This window comes from Notamacropus eugenii, chromosome 2 (genome assembly GCF_028372415.1).
Source record: "Notamacropus eugenii isolate mMacEug1 chromosome 2, mMacEug1.pri_v2, whole genome shotgun sequence".
NCBI lineage: Eukaryota > Metazoa > Chordata > Mammalia > Diprotodontia > Macropodidae > Notamacropus > Notamacropus eugenii.
The window spans coordinates 326,297,535-326,320,898 of record NC_092873.1 but is presented as its reverse complement, the minus strand read 5'-3'; the positions used below and the strand labels follow the sequence as shown (position 1 = coordinate 326,320,898).

Sequence of the window (23,364 nt, the reverse complement as noted above, 5' to 3'; positions counted from 1 at the left end):
TGCCCTGATATTCTAGAACTAGAGGGCAAAATAAGTCTTCAAGGAATCCACCGATCACCACCTGAAAGAGATCCAAAAAGAGAAACTCCTAGGAACATTGTGGCCAAATTCCAGAGTTCCCTGGTCAAGGAGAAAATATTGCAAGCAGCTAGAAAGAAACAATTCAAGTATTGTGGAAATACAATCAGGATAACACAAGATCTAGCAGCTTCTACATTAAGGGATCGAAGGGCGTGGAATATCATATTCCAGAAGTCAAAGGAACTAGAACTAAAATCAAGAATCACCTACCCAGCAAAACTGAGTATAATACTTCAGGGGAAAAAATGGTCTTTCAATGAAATTGGGGACTTTCAAGCATTCTTGATGAAAAGACCAGAGCTGAAAAGAAAATTTGACTTTCAAACACAAGATTCAAGAGAAGCATGAAAAGGTAAACAGCAAAGAGAAGTCATAAGGGACTTACTAAAGTTGAACTGTTTACATTCCTACATGGAAAGAAAATATTTGTAACTCTTGAAACTTTTCAGTATCTGGGTAGTGGGTGGGATTACACTTACACACATACACACACACACACACACACGGAGCACAGAGTGAATTGAATAGGATGGGATCATATCTTAAAAAAATGAAATCAAGCAGTGAGAGAGAAATATATTGGGGGGAGAAAGGGAGAAATGGAATGGGGCAAATTATCTCTCATAAAAGAGGCAAGCAAAAGACTTTTTAGTGGAGGGAAAAAGAGGGGAGGTGGGAGAAAAACATGAAGTTTACTCTCATCACATTCCACTAAAGGAAGGAATAAAATGCACACTCATTTTGGTATGAAAACCTATCTTACAATACAGGAAAGTGGGGGAGAAGGGGATAAGCAGGGTAGGGGGTATGATGGAAGGGAGGGCAATGGGAGGAGGGAGCAATTAGAAGTCAACACTCTTGGGGAGGGACAGGATCAAAAGAGAGAATAGAAGCAATGGGGGGCAGGATAGGATGGAGGGAAATATAGTTAGTCTTACACAACACGACTATTATGGAAGTCATTTGCAAAACTACACAGATATGGCCTATATTGAATTGCTTGCCTTCCAAAGGGAATGGGTGGGGAGGGAGAGATGAAGAGAAGTTGGAACTCAAAGTTTTACAAACAACTGTCGAGTTCTGTTCTTGCTACTGGGAAATAAGAAATACAGGTAAAGAGGTATAGAAAGTTATCTGGCCCTACAGGACAAAAGAGAAGATGGGGACAAGGGAAGGGAGGGATGATAGAAGAGGGGGCAGATTGGTGATAGGGGCAATTAGAATGCTTGGTGTTTTGGGGTGAGGGGAGGGGACAAATGGGGAGAAAATTAGGAACCTAAAATTTTGTGAAAATGAATGTTAAAAGTTAAATAAATAAATTTAAAAAAAAAAAGATACTGGAAGGGTTTACCATTTCCTTCTCCAGTTCATTTTACAGATGAGGAAACTGAGGAAAACAGGGTTAAGTAATTTACCCAGGGGTCACACAGCTAGTAAATGTCTGAGCCTGGATTTGAACTCAAGTTTTCCTGACTCCAGGCCCAGCGTTCTATCCATTAATGAAAAATAAAATAAATAAAAGGGAAAAAAATTTGATTACATTGATAAAGTAACAAAAATTATATGACTGCATCAAGAAATGCAGAAAAAGCATTTGACAAAATACAACACTCATTCCTATTAAAAATCACTTGAAAGCATAGGTATAAAAGACTTTTTCCTCAAAATGATAAGCACCTAGTTAAAACTATCAGCAAGTCTTAACTGTAATGGGGAAAAGCTTAGAAGGCTTCCCAATAAGATGAGGAGGTGAATTGAGAAGGCCTTTTATCACATTATTTAATATTGTATTAGAAATGCTGCAATAGCAATAAAAGAAAAAAATTTAAAGGAATCAGAATGGACAATGAGGTAATAAAACTAGATCTTTTTGCAGATGGCGTGATGATATACTTGGGAAATCTTAGAGATTCAACCAAAAAGTGAATTGAAACAATTAATATTTTTTAGCAAAATAGCAGGATATAAAATAAACCCACATAAACCATCAGCATTTCAATATATCACCTAGAAAACCCTACAAGAAAAGATATTCCATTTGAAATAACTGTACATCATAAAATACCCTGGAGTATACCTGCCAATACAAACCAAGGAACTACTTGAACATAATTATAAAACACTTTTAATATATAAAATCAGATTTAAATAACTGGAGAAATATCAATTGTAATGACAATTCGACTTACTAATCTATTATTCAATGCCATCCCAATTAAATTACCAAAGAGTTATTTTATTGAGCCAGAAAAAAATTATGTTCATTTGGAAGAACAAATGGTCAAGAATATAAAAAGAATTAATGAAAAAATGTAAAGGAAGGAGGTTTAGCAGTATCAGATCTTAAACTACATCATAAGGCAGTAATTATCAAAACTATCTGGTACTGGCTAAGAAAAAGAAAGGTAAATCAGTAGAAAAGAGTAGACAAACAATACACAGTAATAAATGACTATAGTAACTTTATGTTTGACAAATGTAAAGATTTAAGTTTCTGGGATAAAAATTCACGATCTGGTAAAAATTGTTGGGAAAACTGGAAAGCAGTCTGGCAGAAACTGGGCACAAAACAGTACAGGGGTGGAGAACTTGCGGCCTGGAGGCCACATGTGACCCTCTAGGTCTTCAAGTGCAGCCCTTTGACTGAATCCAAACTTCACAGAACAAATCCCCTTAATAGACAGATTTGTTCTATAAAACTTGGACTTAGTCACAAGGTTGCACCCAAAGTTACGTGGCCTTGAGGCCACAGGTTCCCCACTCCTGCACTAATATCTTACACCATTTACCCAGATAAGGTCAAAATGGATATATGACCTAGATATAATGGGAGATACCATAAGAAAATGAGAAGAACATGGAATATATTACCTTTCCGACTTATGGACAGGAGAATAATTTATGAATAAACAAGACCTTTGTGAGGCACAAAATGGATAATTTTGATTAAACTAAGTTAAAAAGGTTTTGTACAAATAAAACCAATCTAGCCAATATTAGAAGCAAAACAGAAAATTGAGAAACAATTTGCATAGACAGTTTCTCACATAAAAGCCTCATATCTCAAATGTATAAAAAACTTGGTCTTAAAAAATATGGAAGTGATTACTGAAAACTGAAAACAAATAAATTAATAAAAAAACATAAAAAAGAACTTAAGTCATATTTATATAAGAACATATGAGTCACTTCTCAATTGATAAATGGCCAAAGGATATGAACAGGCAATTTTTCAATGAAGAAATCAAAACTATATATAGTCTTATAAAAAATGCTCTAAATCACTATCAATTAGAGAAATGCAAATTAAAACAGCTTTTGAGATATTATCTTACTTACATCTTTCAGACTGGCTAAAATGATAGAAAGGGGAAATGACTAATATTAGAGGGAATGTGGGAAAACTGGGACACTAATACAGAGTTAGTGGAACTGTAAACTGATCCAACCATTTTGGAGAGCAATCTGGAATTATGTACCAATTATAAAACTGTGTATACTCTTTGACCCAGTAATACAATATTAAATCTATTTTCCAAGGTGATCAGGAAAAAAGGAAAAGAATTTAGATGTTCTAAAATATTTATAGCAGCTTTCGTTGTGGTGGCAAAGAATTGAAAATTGAGAGGATGCCCATTGAGGAATAGTTAAATGAGTTGTGGCATATGATTCTGATGGAATACTACTGTGCTGTAAGAAATGATGAGCTCAATGATTACAGAAAAACATGGAAAGACTTGCATGAAAAAATGAAGAGTGAAATGAGCAGAACCAAAAGAATGTTGTCTACAGTAACAGCAATATTGTTCAAAGAACAACTGTGAATGACTATGTTATATGTAAATATAAGTAAACAAACATACAAATGTAAATAAATATATAAATATATAAATACTAAGTTATATGTAAATACTCAAATCAACTATAAAAGACATAAAAAGGACGATGCTGTCTACCTCCAGCAATGTATAGTATTTATTAGTTTTTCAAAAATAGGCACAACAGTGTGAAATGGATCTATGGCTTCATATTGAACACTATTTGTGTTATGCTACGTAAATGGAATTTTGTAGGGTTTTGTTTTCTTGTCCAATTGGTCATTTTAAAAAATTTTAGTGGATTAATTCATTCATTCGTATTTAAAGTTACAACAGTTAAGTTTAGATTTTCCTCCATTTTTCTCTAATATTGCCTTTTTTCAAGTTGTGATTTTTCCCCCTCTTCTACTGCATAATACTATATCTCTTCAGTACCTTTAGCTTAATATTTCTAAAAGTAGCCCTTTTCCTGCTGGCTCTCTCCTTTAATCCAATATTCTTCCTCCTCTTTGTGGCTCCTTTCCCTTTGGAGTATTGCTTACTCATCTTTTTCTTTTCCACTTTCATATGGTTAGTTAATTCTTCCCCTCTTTCCTCTTCTCAGGCAAGTAGATTTTCCCTTCCTCAGTTTTTAAAATTCCTTTTTTTGATACCTCTTTCCAGAGGACATTTCTTTCAATCATTCTTTTCACTTAAAAATTTTAATTTATTTTTTATTAATTATTAATATTAATTCCTTTCTTTTTAAATTCTGAGTTCCAAATTCTCTCCCTCCCACCTTTCCACTACCCATTGAGAAGGTAAGCAAAATATTATCAATTATACATGTGAAATCATGCAAAACATTTTTATATTAGCAATATTGCAAAAGAAGTCATACTTCAGTTTGCACTCGGAGTTCATTATTTCTCTCTCTGAAACAAGGTAACATTTTTCATCGTGAGTCCTTTAGAACTTTCTTGGATCATTATCTTGATCAGAGTAGCCAAGTTTTTCGCAGTTGATCATTATTACAACATTGATGTTAACGTGTACAATGCAGGTTTTCTCACTTCACTTTGCATCAATTTATAGTATATAAGTCTCACCATATTTTTACTGAAACCACCCCCTCCATTATTTTTTATAGCATAATAGTACTCTATCACAATCATAAGCTACAACTTGTTCAACCATGCCCTAACTGATGAGCATCCCCTCTATTTCCAATTCTTTGCTACCTCAAGGAGAGTAGCTATAAATGTTTATTTATATAGATATATCTATATAGATCCTTTTTCTTTGATCTCTTTGGGGTACAGACCTTGGGGTAGCATTGCTGGGTCAAAGAGCATGCACAATTTTATAACCTGGATTTATAACTGGATTTATAATTTGTAACTGGCTGGAGACCAGTTCACAACTCCACCAGCAGTTTATTAGTGTACCTATTTTTCCATATTCACTACTCAGTGTATTTTCCAGGTCAGTTGTTTTTCTATGAGAGACTTTACATTTTCTTCCATTTTTAAAAATTGTTTTATTGTTTCTTGCTATCTCATGGATTCACTGGCTTTCACCTTTCCAATTCTAATTTTTAAGAAATTATTTTATTCAGTGAACTTTTGTACCTCTTTTTCCATTTGGTCAATTCTGATTTTTAAGGAGTTCCTTTCCCTCAGTGAATTTGTGTGCCTCCTTTTCCATTTGGCCCATGTTTCTTTTTAAGGAATTCTTTTCTTCAGTATTTTTTTGTGCTTCTTTTACCAGATTGTTAGTTGTCTTTTCATAATTTTTTTTGCATTACTCTCATTTCTTTTTTCAATTTTTTCCACCATCTCTCTCATTTCTTCCTTTAACATTTCCAGTATTCTTGCTGGGCTTGTGTACAATGAGCACTTTTCTTTGAGCCTTTGCTTATGGCTATTTTCACACTATTGTCTTTTGAGTTTATGTCTTGGTATTATTCCCTGCTAGTATAGTAGCTTTTTATGGTCAAGTTCTTGTTTGTTTGTTTGTTTCCAGTCCATTTCTTGACTTTGAACTTTATGTTAAAGTTGGGCTCTGCTCACCTTGAGGTACAGTGGTTATCTCCCAAGTTTCAGGCTTTTTTGTGCTGCTGTTTTCAGAACTATTTCTGGGGGTTCACATGTTTTTGGTGCTTCCAAGGTAGTGTTATCTGGGGAGTGTTGTGGTCGATGCTCTCTCTTGGTCCATGCTTTGGGTTTTACTCAGGAAAGGTCCCTGCTCCCCTGCAGCTACATTAGCATTCCTCTTAGACTGGAACCATGACCAGGCCCTCTGCTCTCCTGAAGCCACAAACACTAGTGCTCTTTTCTGCCTTGCAATTTCAATGAGGTCTCCTATTCCCTTATGATTGATCAGAACTGCATATGAACAATAGCTGCAATCAGTAATAGTTACAATCAGCACCAGCAAAGGGTCCCCTGTAATCTCTTTCTGACCAGTTGTCTGACCACCTTACTGAGTCTGGACTGAGAGTTTCCAAAGCTGTTGCTGCTGGGCTCTCACAGTTGCCTCTCAGGTCCATAGTTGGTGCTGCCACCATGCTCCAAGTCAGTCCCTAGCTAGTGTCACAGACCTCTCCTGTCAATCTCCTTAGGCTGGAAAAATGTCCCACTGACCTTTTGTTGGCTTTGTTGCTACAACATTTTATTTGAAGAATTATTTTAAAGTTGTTTGAAAAGAAATATTGGGAGAATTTAGCTGGGTTGCTCTCTGTACGCTATCATCCTGGCTCTATCTCCACTCATTCTCATGTTATCCAAATTCTTTCTGTTTCTATAGATCCTCCTCTGATTCATAACCTTTATACTTATCTAAGTCCCTTTCTATGCTCTCTGCATTCTACGTGGGGACAAAATTTCCAAGGGATCCATTATGGGCTCTTCCCACTAAGCAGTTTTTGCCCATCCTACAGTTTGTTGCACAGATTCCCATTTTTCATTATGCATTGCTCCAAGAAAAGAAGAGAGCAGTGTCCCATGGCAGGTCTCTATTTACACAGTTCATCTCTAACCTATATCATCCCAGATCACCTCGTTCCTGTGTACCTTAAAATCCCCTCCTTGGGTCCATACCCTCTCATTTTCCTAGACACCAATTACCCCTACATGTTCCCCCCTCCACCTCAAGGGAGGATTCTAATCTTTTCAAGTACCAAATCCTCACAAACAATTCAGCACATAGTCCCATCTCCCTTCACAGAACATCTATCTCTCTTCATCCAGAGGAGCATTCATCAGTGGAATGTCCACCCAACATCAGAACAATGCCTCTTTTTTTCTCCCCTCCCTCCTTTCAATTCTCTTCTCTTCTCACCCACTTCCCTGTAGACTCTTCTCTGCCTAGATGACCACAGAAGTCACCTCCCCTTCACTGCTATCCTACATCTCTGTCTCTTTGTACACATTTAGAAAGAAATCTCTTTCTGGTCTCCCTACACAAGAATATTCTCCTTTCCTGTATTTCTGTTGTTAAGAAGCAAATAATCTCTTCAGGTTTGGTTTTTGAAGAATGTTTTGAGCTCCTCTTTATTACTGAACATTCATCTTTCCACATGGTTAAGCACAGATTTTCGGGGTAGGTCCCCTGAGCTCCACTACTTTTCAGAACACATTCTATTGCCTTCTGTATTTTCTGTTGGGTGTAGAAGAGTCATGTGTTATTCACATTTCTTTGCATTTGAAGGTCTTTCTTCTGGTCACATGTAGAATTTGCTGATTCTGAATCAAATTGTTAAATTTAACCATTATATGTGTCAGAATTGGCAGCCTCAGATTTTCTCTGGAAGCAATCTATTCATTCTTTCAATTGGTATTTCCTTTTCTCTATTCAGTAATTCTAGGGACTTTTCTTCTATTATTTTTTGCATTTGATAGTTAAATTTTTCGATTTGTCATGTCTTTTCTTTAGGACTTATAATCCTTAAGTTGTCTCTACATTATCCTGCTGTCAAGATAATCAGGCTTTACTTGAATAGAGAACATGTTTTCTTTTGATGTTACTGTTTTTTTCTTTTCTTCTTCTAGATTGTCCTTCATTTCTACATGTATGTATTCCAAATCAGCTGTCGTCCTTCTGGTTTCTTTGGTGAGATTTCTCATTTCAGATTCATGTTTTTCCATTCTACCAATTATTTCTGCTGTACAGGTCATAAATTCTTCTTTCATAATTCTTATTCCCTTTTAATCCACTTAAGAACAATATATTCTGGTTCCATATTCTCTTCAAATTCTATACGGTTCTCTGTCTCATCAAGTGTTGAATTATTTTCCTTTGTTTTGTAATATTTATTCATAGAGGCCTGACCTCATTAACTAGTTCTGATTGCCATATTTTCTTTTCTTAATGCTTTCCCTACTGATTTAATGCCTTATGCTCAAGGTCTTTGAGCTTTCTTCTTCTGAGATCTTTGGTAATTTCAGTTTGGTTTTTTTCCTCTTTTTTCCCCTATTTCTGAACTTCTGTCCCTCTCCCATCTGATGATAGTCTCCTCAGGGGGTGGATCTCATTTCAACCTTCTCCTATACTAGTCAATTCACAGCTTACCAGCCTGGGTTTCTGCCCCAAATGACTTTTGGGGAGACAGAATCTATTTCAAGCTCAAACATATGTTCCTTTACTCTCCTGTAGAAATTTTTTTCAGCAAAGAATGCTGCCGTGGAACTAACCACTGAGTACCCAGCAAACATTCATAGTCCAGAGTCCAGATCTCCAAGGCTTTAGGGTATGGGGTTGGGTTTGCTGCTAACTGAAGGGTCAGGATGGCTAGTGCAGCCACACTGCCAGTGCATGCATGGTATGGAGTGGGTGGGTGGAGTGTGCTGCGTGAGCTCAAGGTAGTCATTAGTTCATGGTTTGTTTTTTTAAAAATCTTTTAGGTTCCCAGTGTCCTAGACTATGGAGACAGCTTAAGCTGTCTTGATTTTGATGCATATTTTCTGTTTTAGGGAAGTCTGAGAGGTCATGAGAATCAGAGAAAATGTCTTCTCCATCTTGGTCACACTACCAGGCTGCCAAACTCTTATCCAAGAAATCTGATAGGAAGTCACCTCTGCCTCTCCCCAGTTGAATGCTTCACTTCTTATCTATATTGCATTTTTGTATGTATGAAAGCCTTTTCAATTTTATTTCATCAAAACTACCAATTTTATCTTTTATAATAACCTTTCTGCCTTGTGTGGTTACAAATTCACCTCCTTACCAAAACCGTCAAAGATATTTCACTAATTTTTCTTCTTACTTTTTATGGTATGATCTTTTAAAATATTCAGATCATGTATCAATTTTGGATTTACTGTGGAATGTGGTGAAGGATGTTGGTTTAAGCCTAATTTCTGCCAGACTGATTCACAGTTTTACTAGCAGTTCTTATCAAACAGGGAATTCTTTCCTAAGTAATTTATGTTTTGAGGTTTATCAAATACTGGGTTATTTAGTCCCATTATTTCTGATTCTCCTTTAAACTTTTCTTCTTTTACTAAAAAACCAATACCAAATGGTTTTGATAACTACTGTTTTACAATCTATTTTACAGTCTAGAATCCTCTATATTTTAATTGACTAAGTTATCAGTAATACAAGCCAAGAAATTACTAGACACTCTGAATTTAGAAAAAAGAAGCACTAGTAGATACCTAGACAAACGAAGTACTTCAGTGGTCCTAACTCATGCCTTCATGCCAGACTTGTGAGCTGTTTCACAAACTTGTCTATTTCTTTTTTCTGCACAAATAGTTTGCAGCATATTCTAATAATATCACTTCTGTTTTTGCCTCCATTGTCTTTACTCAAATAAGCTCTGCCATGCTTCTTTTTTTTTGGTTCTTGTATTTCTTCACAAGTCTATTTTTTTGTACAATGTTATCTTTCCTTTTAACTAGCCAACTTTGATTTATCCTGTTGTTTTTAAATAAGGCCCACACTAGGGTGGGTAGCGAGGTGGCACAGTGGATAGAGAGTATCAGGCCTGAAGTCAGAAAGACTCATCTCCCTGAGTTCAAATGTGATCTCAGACACCTACTAGCTATGTGATCCTGGGGGAGTCACTTAACCCCTTTTGCCTCAGTTTTCTCATCCATAAAATGAACAGGAGAAGGAAATGGCAAACTACTCCAGTATCTCTGCCAAGAAAACCCCAAACAGAGTAAGGAAGAGTCAGATACAACTGAAAAAAATTACTGAACTGAACATTCATGGCTTTTACTTCATCAAGTCTTAGATACCTAAAAGGTAAACCTCTCAGGTTGCTGTAAGGATCAAGTAAGATATTTACAAAGTACTTACCACAGTGTCTGGCATGTAGCAGCTGCTTAATAAATGCCTGTTCCCTTCCCCTTTCCCTACAGACCAGCTTCACCTTGAGGATTTGTGCAAAGAAGAAAAAACTCTACAATCAAAATCATTCCAAGTTCATTTTTGTATTGAGTAGAGTAGGGTGCTAATAAGAACTTCACATGGAAAATTTACACATCACTTTGATATTTGCAAAGAAAATGATTTGTTTATCTACAATCACATACTTCATTATCCAATTCTGGTAAGCCTAATCAGGGTGAATTTAGTAGAACAGTATGAAGATTATCAACCATGAGCCACTAACAGAATAATATAATATATTATATGTAGCACTTTAGAAAGTCATTCTGATTTGGCGGATAGAGGGCTGGTTTTAAAGCCAGGGACAAATAGGATTTAAATTTTGCCTCTAACATTTGCTGACTCTATCCCTGGCCAAGTCCCTTTACCTCTCAGTGCTCTAGGAAGCTCTCTAAAAATAAGTTGATAAGATGGTGCCAACCTCCATGAGGAGAAAGAGTTTCCTTAACAAAGGGGTTTGTTACCCTAATGAAATCACAGATCTATTTTTCTTTTAGCTGCCTAGAAATCTCAAATATTAGGCCCTTATCAATCAATCAATAAACATTTATTAAGCACCTAGTATACGCCAAGCATGGAGCTAAGCACTGGGGACACAAAGGCAAAAATAGCTCCTGTACTCAAAAGTCTCACAGTCTAATAAAGGAAACAACATACAAACATGTACATGTAAACAGGATGTATACAGCATAAATTGGAAATAATCAACAGAAGAAAGGTACTAGAATTAACAAAAATAATTAATTCAAAGATTTTTTCTCCTACCAATCACATACATTCCTAATTTTGCATTAATTTTATGCATGCAAAAGCTTTCCAATTTCAAGTAATCTAAAACATTTATTTCACCTCTTGTGATTACTTCTATTCCCTCTTTAAAGAAGCTGAGCCCTAGAAATAGTTGTGGATTATCTGTGAAAAATAACTGATTTCAAGGAAAGAGGAAAAGGACCTACATATATATAAATTATAGCAGTTTTTTTGAGAGGCATAAAATGAAAACTAACGGAGTGACCATTAACTGGGAAATGATAGCACAAATTATGATATATGAAAGTAATATTCCATACTGTGATGTAAGAAATGATGAAAAGGAAACCTGAGAAGACTCAAATGAACTGACGCGGGGAAGCGAAAAGAACCGGGAAGATAATTTATACAACATTGTAAAAATGAACAATTCAGAAAGATCAAAGAACTCTTATTAACACAAGGACAAATCATCATTTCACAGGATCTGTGATGAAGAATGCTAACAAAGAAAGGTGACAGATTCAATATGCAGAATGAGAATAGATTTCAGGGCATGCCCAGTGTGAAAATTTGCTTAACTTTACATATTTGTAACAAGAGTGCTGTTTTTCTTTCTTTAGGGAGAAGAAGTAAGAGGGAAATAAAAATTTGATAATTGACAGGGAAAAGAAAATACCAGATCTAGTTCTCTGATTTTTTAATGTATGACCTTCAATATTCAGGTCATGTATTCACATTGAGTTTATAGTATAGGGCCAGAGTGCTTTCCATTTTTCCCAAAAATTCTTATCAAAGAGAGGTTCTTCCTGAGTTAAAATTATGTCCTTCAGTTTACTACGTTATTCCTAAATTGTTCCTGTTTCTTCCTTGTGTTTTCTGCTTATTGCTCTACTTTTTAAACAAAAAACAAACAGTTTTGATGTATTATAATATAATTTGAAGTGGGGATGTCATTATTTTTCTTCCCCGACCTACCCTTTTCCCTAATTTTCCTATTTCCATTTAAAGAGCTACTAACGTTCCAGTCACTCAAGTTCAACTTTGATTGATTCCTCAATTTCCCTGCATACCACAATAAGATCTTGTTGATGCTACTACCCCTACAATCTCTGGCAAACCGTCCTTTTCTCTCTACTCACATTCTATCTAGTTTAATCTCCCATCACCACTTGCCTATATAATTTCAATAGCCTCCTAATTAGAGTGTTTCCAGTCTTTCCCCTCATAATTCCATCTTCTCCACAGCTTGCCACACTTCACTGGTTCTTCCAGGCTCTTCCTCTAACACCATCATTCAATAACCTCTCTTCCTTTGAGGTTTATAAAATCCATATTTATCAGCCATTTGGGGTTCTAGTAGCTGCTATCCACAGAACCTCTAGGATATTCTCCTTCCTTCCTTAATGAGTTCAATACCTGGCTCACAGTCTTTCTTCTCCAACTGCAAACCTCATATTAAAAGACTTCAACACACATAGTGATACTCCCTCAAATCTAACCACCCAGTCTCTCAACTTACTCATTTCCCATGACCTACTCCTCCTACCATACCTCATCTACACACTGAGATAATCATACCCTTGACCTTGCCATCTCCCACAAATGCTCCACTTCTGTGTTCATGAACTCTGAAATTCTTTTATCTGATCACAATCTGCTGTCTTTTCACCTCTCGCTCTGCCTAGCAAACCCAAAATCTATTTTTTGTACCTACTTTCAATATCTTCACCCTTCAATTCTTGACCCAGCTTGCTCTGTTAACCCTACACTTGCACTGGCTACACTACTCTTCCTTTCCTATCTTGATCCCTTGGGTAAAACAGTTCAACTCTATTGTATCCTCTTCTCGAGTCCTTTATCCTTTAATCCTACTGGAGATCTTGCCCTGCCAAGTTTCAGCCTTGGCTCACTTCCAACATTTGTTACCTTTGCTCCTACACACACATGCACTGCTAAATCAAGATGGTGAAATTATAAAACCATGCTGACTAGGTTTACTATAAATTTATGTTACATAATAATACCTGAATCCCACTGTATCCAGGCAAACTTTTACACTTCCCTCACTGATTCACTATCCCAGTCACCACAGAATCAAAAGGATCAAACTTTTTGATCCTTCAAGACTCCCATAGCTCCTTTATTCCCCACCCCGTACTCTCAGCTGAGAACTCTGCCTTATTTGAACAAACTGAGATAGTTCACTGAATGTTCACTCTTCTCCCCTCCTCATTGCACATCACTAGATGCTTTCTGCCACTTTCTTCTTCACTCATTTCTCATGAACAGGTGGCCCTTTTCCTGGTCAAGATGAATCCCCCTCCATACGCACAAGTGATCTCATTCCATCCCAACTTCTACAGTAGACTGCAACCTTATCATCCCTAATCTTTCACTAATTTTCTCTGTCTATTGGCTGATTCCTTACTGCCTGTAAACAAGCCAATGTCTCCATCCTCAAAAAACCCTAGCGATCCATCCCACCTTTGCTCTTTTTTCTGTCTAAATGCCTATGGAAAAGTAACAACTGATGCCATCATTTCTCACCCCCTTCTTAACTCTCTGCAGTCTCATTTCCAACTTCATTAACTCAAATGAAACTGCTCTCTCTAAAGTCATCAACAATCTCTTCATCACCAAATCTAATGGCCTCTTTTCAATCTTTATCTTGTTATTATTTTTAGTTTTCAACATTTACTTCCATAAAATTTTGAGTTCCAAATTTTCTCCTCCTCCCTCCTTTCCCCCTCCCCAAGACAGCATACAATCTGATACAGATTATGCATATACACTCATACTGAACTTATTTTCACATCAGTCATGTTGTAAATAAGTATTAGAACCAATGGGAGGAACCATAAGAAAGAAGAAACAACAAAAAAAGAGAGAGCAAATAGTATATTTTGATCTGCATTTAGACTCCATAGCTCTTTCTCTAGATATGAATAGCATATTCCATCTTGAGTGTTTTGGAATTGTATCAGATCATTTTATTGCTGAGAAGAGCTAAGCGTATCAGAGTTGATCCTTGCACAATGTTGTTGTCACTATGGTTCTGCTCACTTCACCTAGCATCAGTTCACTCTCTTCTATTTCTCTTTCTTGCCTGGCTATCCTTCTCAGGTTCTTTTGCTAGATCTTCATCCAGATCACACACATTAACCACAGGTGTTCTCCAAGGCTCCATCCTGGGCTCTTTTCTTCTCTCCCATGATACTATTGTACTAAGTGATGTAATCTAATCAGCTCTCATGGTGTCTCACATCTCCAACTGTCTACTGGACATTTCAAAACAGACTGCTTATAGAATAAAATACAAACTCATCTCTTTGGCACTTTAAAACTTAACCTGGTGCCTACCTATTTGTCCAGACTGATATTACATTATTCTTCCTCACATGGCCTAGGGTCCAGCTAACCTGCCTTAACTTGCTACACAACTTGCATATATAACATTTCAGCTCCTAACTCTGTAACCTTCCACAAGCTGTCCCTCACGTCTGGAATTTGCCATCTCTACCTCTGTAACATCTCTTATACAGGCCTCCTTGATACAGGTCCTCATCATTTCATATCTGGACAGATATGAAGTCTGCTGGTTGGTATCCCGTCTTGTCTCTCCCCACTCTCCCTATCCCTTCCAGGATCAAATATAAAAATCATGTTTGATTTTTAAAGTCTTCCTAATCTGGCTCCTCTCTACCTTTCTAGTCTTCTTTTACCTCATTCCCTCATCTACCCCACTAGACTGTGAGTTCCTTGAGAGTAAGGACTGTTTTTTTGCCTTTTTTGTATCCTTAGTGCTTAGCAGTACCTGGGACAAAGGTGTTTAATAAATGAATTGACCTGACAACACTGGCTGCTGTGCTATTCTTCTGACTCTGAGCATTCTCTCTAGCTCTTCCCCCACCCCTCAAATTTTCTCCCCTCAAGCTTCCCTGGCTTCCTTCAAGACTCAGCTAATATCTCACCTTCTACAAAAAATCTTTCCTTCTCCTACTTAATGTTACTGCCTGCCCCCTCAGACAACTCCCAATTTATCCATATCCTTATTTATAAATACACACTGTTTGCATGTAGTCTCCTCCAGAGGACTGTGAACTGAGGACTGAGTGCAGGGACCAGGTTTTTCAGCCATTCTTTGTAACACCAGTACTTAGTATAGTATCTGACACATATACAGTAGGCACTTACTAAAAGCCAGTTGAATGACTAATATCTACCTCAGAAAATCCCCAACTTTTTTCCAAGTTCAATCCATCTGCCATCTTCTACAAGAGGACTTTCTTGTCTAATACTTTCCCACACCCAAATGTTACTTTGTAAATACTCTTTATTTACTTTGTATGTACTTATCTGTATATAAGTTCTTTCCCCCAGCAGGAATATAGCATTCTTAAAGAAAGGGGATGTTTGGTTTGTCTCTGTATCCCCAGCACAATGTCAAGAACATAAGAGGTGCTCAGTAAATGTATGCTGATTTGAATCATTCACCAGAAAAGAAAGATATATAATCAAGTGTAAAAGCTGAAAAAAGAATTTGGCTTTGAGTCTCATATTTTAATAAATAGAATTTTAAATCAAATAAGTTGGGCCAACTTGTTTTCTAGATAAAGTAGACAGACTAACTGATCAATGAATAAGTATTCAGTATGTGGCTACTACATATGCAGTTTTGTGATAGGCTCTAAGGACACACACGCACACATGTACATACACACACACATATGAAATAGTCCCTGCCCTCAAGGAGCTTGTGTTCTGTATAGGACAACAATATGTATAACATTACACATAGAAAAAGAGAGAATGGGGGAAAAACTACTAGCATTTGAGAAAGGGGGGAGTCTGGAAAGACATCATGGTAGAAGGGGCATCTGAGTTGAAGTTTGAAAGAAATCCAGAAATTCTAAGAGGCAGAAATGAGGATGGAGAGCACTTCAGATATGGGTCACAACTTGTGCAAATGTATGGATTCACCAAATGACTCCTAGCAGCACTTTTTGTAATAGCAAAAAATTAGAAACAAAGGAGATGTCCATTATTTGGGAAATAAATATAAAATGTGGAACGTAAGTATAATGAATTATTACTCACTGTAAGAAACAATCAACATGAATGCAGAGAAGCATATGCAAACTGATACTAAGGGAAGTAAGCAGAACCAAGAAACAAGATACAAGACTACAACAATATAAAGGGAAAGAACAAAAAACGGCAGTAGGGAGAAGTATACTGTAGGAAATATAGATACAAGAAATCCTTACTTTCAAAAATATAATTGATAACTTTCAATTGAGCAATCAGGTCAGAAGTGAGATTGCAGAGGAAGGTGAGAAGGGAAGAAACAAAAGCAATGAATAAAGCCAGTAGTTTACTCCCTGAGAAAGGGAGTAAAGACAGAAGGGAACAACCTGAAGGGATGGCAGTATGAAGCAAAGGCTTTTTTTTTTAAAGTCCTGGGCATATTTATAGTCATGAAGGAAAGAACCAATACGTAGGGAGAGACTGAAGACTGGAGAGAAAAAGAAGGGAAGATCATTGTGTATGTAATTTACCATAGGAGATGGGAAAAAATGGGATCAAGGGGCTAAGTAAAAGAGTTAGCCTTGGCAAAGAGAAAATACATCTCTTCATCAGAGATTGGAGTAAAGGAGAAGAGAATGAAAGATGATGATAAAGAGATACAGAGTAGGGAAGAAAAGGGAACTCCCAGTAGATTTCTCAGTAAAGCATGAAATGGTTTTTTTTGTTGTTGTTGTTGTGAGGGTAGGAAGCAAGCAAAGGCATGAGGGCTTGGGGAGATAAAACAGTTACTGTGGGGAATGGGACAGAGAATCCATTAGGGAATAAAAGGCTTGCCTTACTCATGTAATGGTCCAGATGATATGAGACAACATACATTTATCATGGACCTAGTCAGTGTGGTCGCATGCCTCTTCCAGCAGTTTCAGCACCCCATGTATGGGAGCAGAGGAGGGTGGCAGGAGTAATCTGGAGTTAGAATCTGGAAAAGTTATGAGTGACAACAAGACAAGGGATTCAAGTAGAGGATACTGTTCATTAAATTGGTTAACTACATGGTAAAGACGAAAGTAAAGCAAAAGCAAGGATGATAACCTGGTAAGGTATTTGGGGTAGAGAGACTGAAGGGCATAGGAAAATGAAGACTAGCTTAGGAAAAGTGAATCACAGGGACAGAGGGAATGAGAGGAGGTTAACTTCTTGAATCGACAAACTAAGAACTTGGTTTTTCAGATGACCTCCAGAGCCATGTGAAATCTTAAACCAGAAAATATAGCCATTGGGGCCAGTCAAATGTACTTTCTAGGTCAGTAGCAACATATACTATTCAACAGCATACTGGCTGAGTTGTGTGATGGGTCAAAAAAGCCATATTCCAGGGCCTCCTGCTCTTCAAGCTCTGGCCCTAATTCCACCCAGAGTCACAAATCATATTTCAAGGTTAGTAGTTCCCCCCATGACACCTTTCGCTCAGTGGAACAGCTCTTGGAACATGGAAGAATAGAGAGCATAAGAATTTTAACTGTATCAAATGACTCACTTGCCTAAAAGCTTACAATTATTTTGCACATACACTCAGGAATCCTACCTTATGATGTCCCAAGATTAGGCCTTTTCTAGCCCACAAGGCAATTGTGGGGACTAACTAAAGAATTTTGGAAAATACTTGTGGTTTCTGGAAAAGAGAATTAATACCTATGAAGAAACATTAATGGAATTGGAATAAGAGGAAGTGTGGTACAATGAAAATAGTATTCAGCTGAGAGTCAAAAGACTTGGGCTCCATTCCTTACTCTACTACTAGCTCACTATGTATCAGTCAGCAAATAACTTTACCTCTTTGGGCTTCAGTTTTCTTATTTTAAAAAAGCCCTTCTAGCTCTGAAATTCAAGAATTCCAACTTAACAAAAGATATGGAAAAGGCTTAAAAGTCATCTACAAACATAAAATAATTATGTTCCTCATCAACCCAGAAGACTAAATCCAAAGAAGAGGGCTTAAATGGCAACAGAAGATATTTAGCAAAGACATAAGAAAAAAGTTCAGTATAGTAATTCATTATCCTTACTATGAGAATTACTTCTTGCCTGGAATTTTTTTAGATTAAGTTCTATGTGGAAGCAGGAATACAGATTAGGAGACCTCTGGAGATTTATTGTAGAACTCTTCAAAATTATCTGTTGATAAAACATAGAGCAAAGGAAAAAAGAAATTTTTTTTAAAAAAGTAATTAATGAAATGCTTTGATGATATTAAAGTGATGTATAAATATGAATAGCTATTATTGGGAGAAATATGGGAGATTTTTGCAATTATGGTTCAGTAAGAGCCCAAGATGGCAGCTCCAGTGACAGGCTAGCTCCAAGATGATCATTACGTAAACACAGTATCATGCAGTCCTTTAATCCTCATATATTTTTTGGTCTCAGCTTTACCAGATAGGTAGCAACAGTCATGGTGACAAGGCATGGAGGATGATGAGTTGTGAGGAGGACTACAAGGTGCACACATAGCCAAAGGTAACTCTCTGGAACTTTTGGGAGAGTCTTTTTGAGGGGTAGCCAGAGAATTGCAGAGTTTGGATGTGTATGAATGGCTTAGAAGATTCACATGGGCTTCAAAGTTATGTCAGAAGTGGCTTTACTGGCTCAGTTAAGGTTTCATTTTCTAAAGAGTTATTTTTCCAGTACGTTATTACACATGAAGAAAAAATTTAAGAAACTATTTGAGGCGACCTCAACTTGAGAATTTCCAGCTTTTTCTGTATGTGTATGTGTGGTGCTTTATAAAAAAAAAAAATATACGGTGTCCTTTGAAAGTTGTTTTTGGTGAAAGGGAACCTGAAGTTTCTTGCCCTTGAGGCTTTGCTTTTTAATGAATCACTATGAGAAGAACACAGGCCAAAATCTTCCTGAGTTACTCACACACCACCTAATTCAGATCCTTGCACGAACGGCAGCTGTGAACAGGAAGTGGGGTAGGGGAGTGCCCACAAGCACGTGAGGATGGAATCAAAGGCAACTTCTATGAGATCATCAAGAAAATGATATGCCCTAGGAGCATATGAACTCAAATTTGGTCCTAAACCTTTCAGAGCTTCACCAAGAAGGCTGATATCTGTCTTTGTTAGATTTCATGTTACAAGTTCAAAATCTTGACAAATTCAGTATCAGAACAAATCCAGAAAAAAAAATTCACAGATATAAATAGCTTTGGACATCAAAGGAATGAATAACAACTCAATAGCTATTAAAAAGACAACACAAAAACTTGGGCTACTTAAACATTTTTAGTCATCAGAAAACTAGTATGAAATATTGCTGCCTCAAGACTAGAATTCAACAAAGTATTCACAACAGGCTATCAATGAAACAAAGAAAGCTAAAAACAGGACAAACCACAATCAATACTACCAGAGACTTAACAATTTGATACACACTCATAAGTTATAAATGATCACACCACCTCTGGTAATTATTCACAAGTAATCTATTACCTAAATAAAAAATGGCAATACTCCTACAGCTGACCATAACCTCCTATCATTCTATCTCTACTCATACCTCAACCCACAGTGTTAAATGTTTTTGATCTCTATGCTACATTTGACCCTGCTGAGTACCCTCTCTCTAGCTGAATGCTCTCTTCTCTCTGAGTTACAGAAATCCCTTCTAATTCTGCTGTCTTGTCTAACCACTCCTCAAATTTCCTTTGCTAGCTCATTATGCATATCATGCCCCATTAGGATGAGCATTCTCCAAGAATCTGACCTGGGGTTCTCTTTTCTCCTAAACTCTCTCTCTCTCAGTGATCTCATCCATTCCATGGATTCAATTATTATGGATCCAGATGCCTCACAGATCTATATATATACAGCCCCAATGAGCTTCAGTTCCACATCTCAAATGTCTAATGGATATTTCAAATTGGCCATCTCAAAAAAAGTCATCTAAAACTCAACGTACAAAACGGAACTCATTATGTTCCTCCCCATCCCTCTTCCAATTCCAAATTTCCACAAAAGGTACCGTCATTCTTCTAGTTGTTCAGGTTTGTAATACTGACATTATTCTCAACTCCTGATTCTCAGTCATTCCACACAGCTAATTGGTTGCCACATCTTTCTATTTTCACATCTGTCCTCTTCTTTCTACTCATAGAGTCAACACCTAAGCTCAGGACCTCTTCACCTCTTATCTAAACTACTACAATGGCCTCTTAAATGGTTTCTGTGCTGTCTTTCTCTCTATTGCAAATCATCTTCCACACAAATGCTGAAATAATTTTCCTTAAGCACAGATGTGACTTTGCTCCCCTAATGAATAAACTCCAGTAATTTCCTATTGTCACTGAGGTAAAACATAGACCCCTCTGTTTGCATTTTTGAAGTTCTTCACAAACTGGCTCAAACCTATCTTTTCAACTTCATTACCTCATTAACTCCCTTTCCTATACAGTATGGTCCATTCAAATTGTCCTTCCATCTGTTCCCCAAACATAACACTTCATCTCTCATCTTCATGCCATGTCTGGAATACATTCCTTCCTCACTTCTGCTTCAGAGAATCCCTTTCTAGCTTCAAGATGCAACTCAAAGCACCAACTTCTACACAACCTTTCCTGTTCTTACCAACTGCTAGTGTCCACCCTCCCTCCCTGGTATTACTAGCTTTGTATTTGAGAGCAGAGATTGTTTCTTTGCTTTTATATCCACAGTGCCCAGCACATATAAGATGCTTAGTACTGCTTAATGATTGAGTGATGTCTTCTGACCTTTCAGGGAGAGAGGGGGTCTCACTGATGGTGCAGTGAAAAGTAGCCTGGACTCAAGGGAAATTGGCTCTGCCTATCTGACCTCTGAAAGAGCTAATCTAATCTTTTTGGTAAATGCAGGAGTTTCAGGTGGTTTCTAATAGTGTTTCATGCTTCATCCCATCTAGCCATCCCACCTTTGCCCAGTCAACACAGGCATCATGACATCTAACCTACTCATCTCTCCCCAATAGAAACAGCAACACTCCAGACCGAAATTTCAAGAGACTTTGTCCACTCCACTCCAGAGGAGTTAATCTACTCAACCTTACTTTAATTTTCTATACATAAGCAACCCAAGATCATGCTTCATCCCATACAGCCAAGCAGCAAAGCCTAAGCAGCATGGGGTACCTTGCCATCTGCCTTGATGCCAAGAGTATATCCTACACTCCACCTCAAGTTTTCTACCTCTTGCTCAGGGAATAATATCAAAAGCAACATTACCAATGCTACTGGAAAGGGCAAGACAAGAGACTGCTTTATGGCTCTACTCATAACCCCTATCATTAGACCAAAGCTCCTTTTCCTGGTTACTACTTCCCAATATGTGTTATATTTCCCATTATTACGTAAACTTTTTGAAAGCAAGGCCTATCTAGGTCTTCCTTTTTTTGTGTGTCTCTATAGCTAAATATAGTACAGAGTAGGTGCTTAATAAATTTAGTTTCACATCATGTATACTAATCAGACAGTTGAATGTTTTTCTAGGCAACGTGGTGATGTTGTGGTATAAAGATGAACAAAATATGATCCCAGATTCCAAGGAGCTTATAGTCTAAAAGGAAAGATAAAAATGGCTATAATACAAGTTAGAATAAAATAAATAACTAGGAAAAATACAAAGGGCCTCCTGAGGAAGGTTAAGTGATCAGGAAAGGCTTCACTGATGAAATGGAGACTAAAATGTGCCCTGAAGAAAGGTAAGGATTTAAAGAGACTACTGAATACTGGCACAGTGAATTACAACAAAGAAGGATGATATAAACAAAGATACAGAGGCAGGAAAAAGCAATATGCATTCAGGAAACTGGCTGTAATGTAAAGAGTATGAAGGGAGATCCATTAACTATAACTCAAATACTCAAATGCATTGATGATCTTATCCATTTCAGGCGTGGGGAATCTGTGGCCTTGAGAACACATGTGGCCCTCTAGGTCCTCAAATGTGGCCCTTTGACTGAATCCAAACTCCACAGAATAAATCTTTTTTATTAAGGATTATCAGCTACCACTTCCCCTCAGTTTTCTCCCACTGCAGTTAATGGGGGAACTACAGAAAATACTAACCCCAGAAAGTTACAGAAAACTGAAAATCATTTTGCTCTGTCATTAAAAAAGGTCCAAGATACATCCTATCTCTTACCAACCATGAGAATTTCTATTTCTTGATGAGAGGGACAAAAATCACAATATCAGTAACCCCGCATTAAGCACCAAGGCTCTGTGGTTCTATACCACTGATAATCATAAAAGAAATATTTTTTGTAGAAATATCAGCAGATGAAACTTTGCTAATGACTTGGTTGGGGTTCTTCATACAGGAAAGTAAATCTGGAGGATAAGGACAGGCCACTGAAAAGGAAAAATACTAAGTCATATTCCCAAGGGAACTTCCTCCTTTCATTTCTCTAACTATTCTTTAAAGTTCAGAGCACAGGAACACAGATTACAGACTGGAAGGCACCTTAGAGGTCATGAATTACAGTCACTTCATTTCATAGGTGAAGAAACAGGTCCAGAGGGGTTAAGAAAGTTGTTGGAATTTGAACCTGGGTCAAGTAATCTGACTCCAAATCTAATGCTCTTTAGATCTTTTAAGATTAAACCCTGGGGATAGGATTAGAAAATATTTTGGGAACAACTGAGCAAAAGAATGAAAGATGATTAAGTCAGAGTGAAACCTTGAGAACAATTTCAGATGAGACTCCAAAATAAGACTGACTTAAGGAAACAGCTTGGATCATGATTTTCATTTTCATCTGAAGAGGTGACACCCAATAACAGGCAAAGAGTTTGGCAAAAATTCACCAATATACTTGCCATGTTTACATACTGATATAATCTCCAAGTCAAGTAAGGAATTGGCTTGATTCAGTCTGAAAAGACCTAAGCCCTGGGCAGACCACCTTTAAAAGAAACATTGCTTATTTTAGTCCCAAATTACAAGTCAGCAACAGTGAAAATCTGAGTCTTTCCTAGGAGATTGGGAGGCGAAGAAGACAATTGAAGAAGTACCTGCCAACTTATCAGTCAAAAAAAGAAACTACCTCCTAAAGAAACTACCTTTCCCTGATAGGGAAAGACTAGAAGTTTTCCAATAAATACAGGAGTAAAGCAAAGATGTGGCCCATCTCAGGTATCCCCAAAATTGCTAACAACAGGAGTAAGATGAGAGAAGGGAATTAAGACATAAACATCAGCAAAGATACCAAATTTTTCCTATTTACTAGTGACATGATGGTTTACTTAGAAAGCCCCATAAATTCTACC

At 37.1% G+C, this 23,364-nt stretch overlaps 1 protein-coding gene across 13 annotated transcripts in view; it reads right to left on the bottom strand.

Annotated features, from left to right (window-relative positions):
• ASPSCR1 (ASPSCR1 tether for SLC2A4, UBX domain containing) overlaps nt 1-23,364 on the bottom strand; it is a 132,877-nt gene that overhangs the window by 39,097 nt on the left and 70,416 nt on the right. For 8 of the 13 annotated variants that reach the window (XR_011975004.1, XR_011975007.1, XR_011975012.1 and 5 more), the window contains one exon: nt 18,147-18,236. The exons of the other annotated variants lie outside the window; for them this stretch is intronic. Coding sequence is in view for 2 of the 8 variants with exons in the window: in XM_072645380.1 (XP_072501481.1) it covers nt 18,147-18,236 (90 nt within the window). In the remaining 6 variants the exon portion in view is untranslated. The remainder of the gene's footprint in view (nt 1-18,146; nt 18,237-23,364) is intronic. 13 annotated transcript variants of the gene reach the window in all.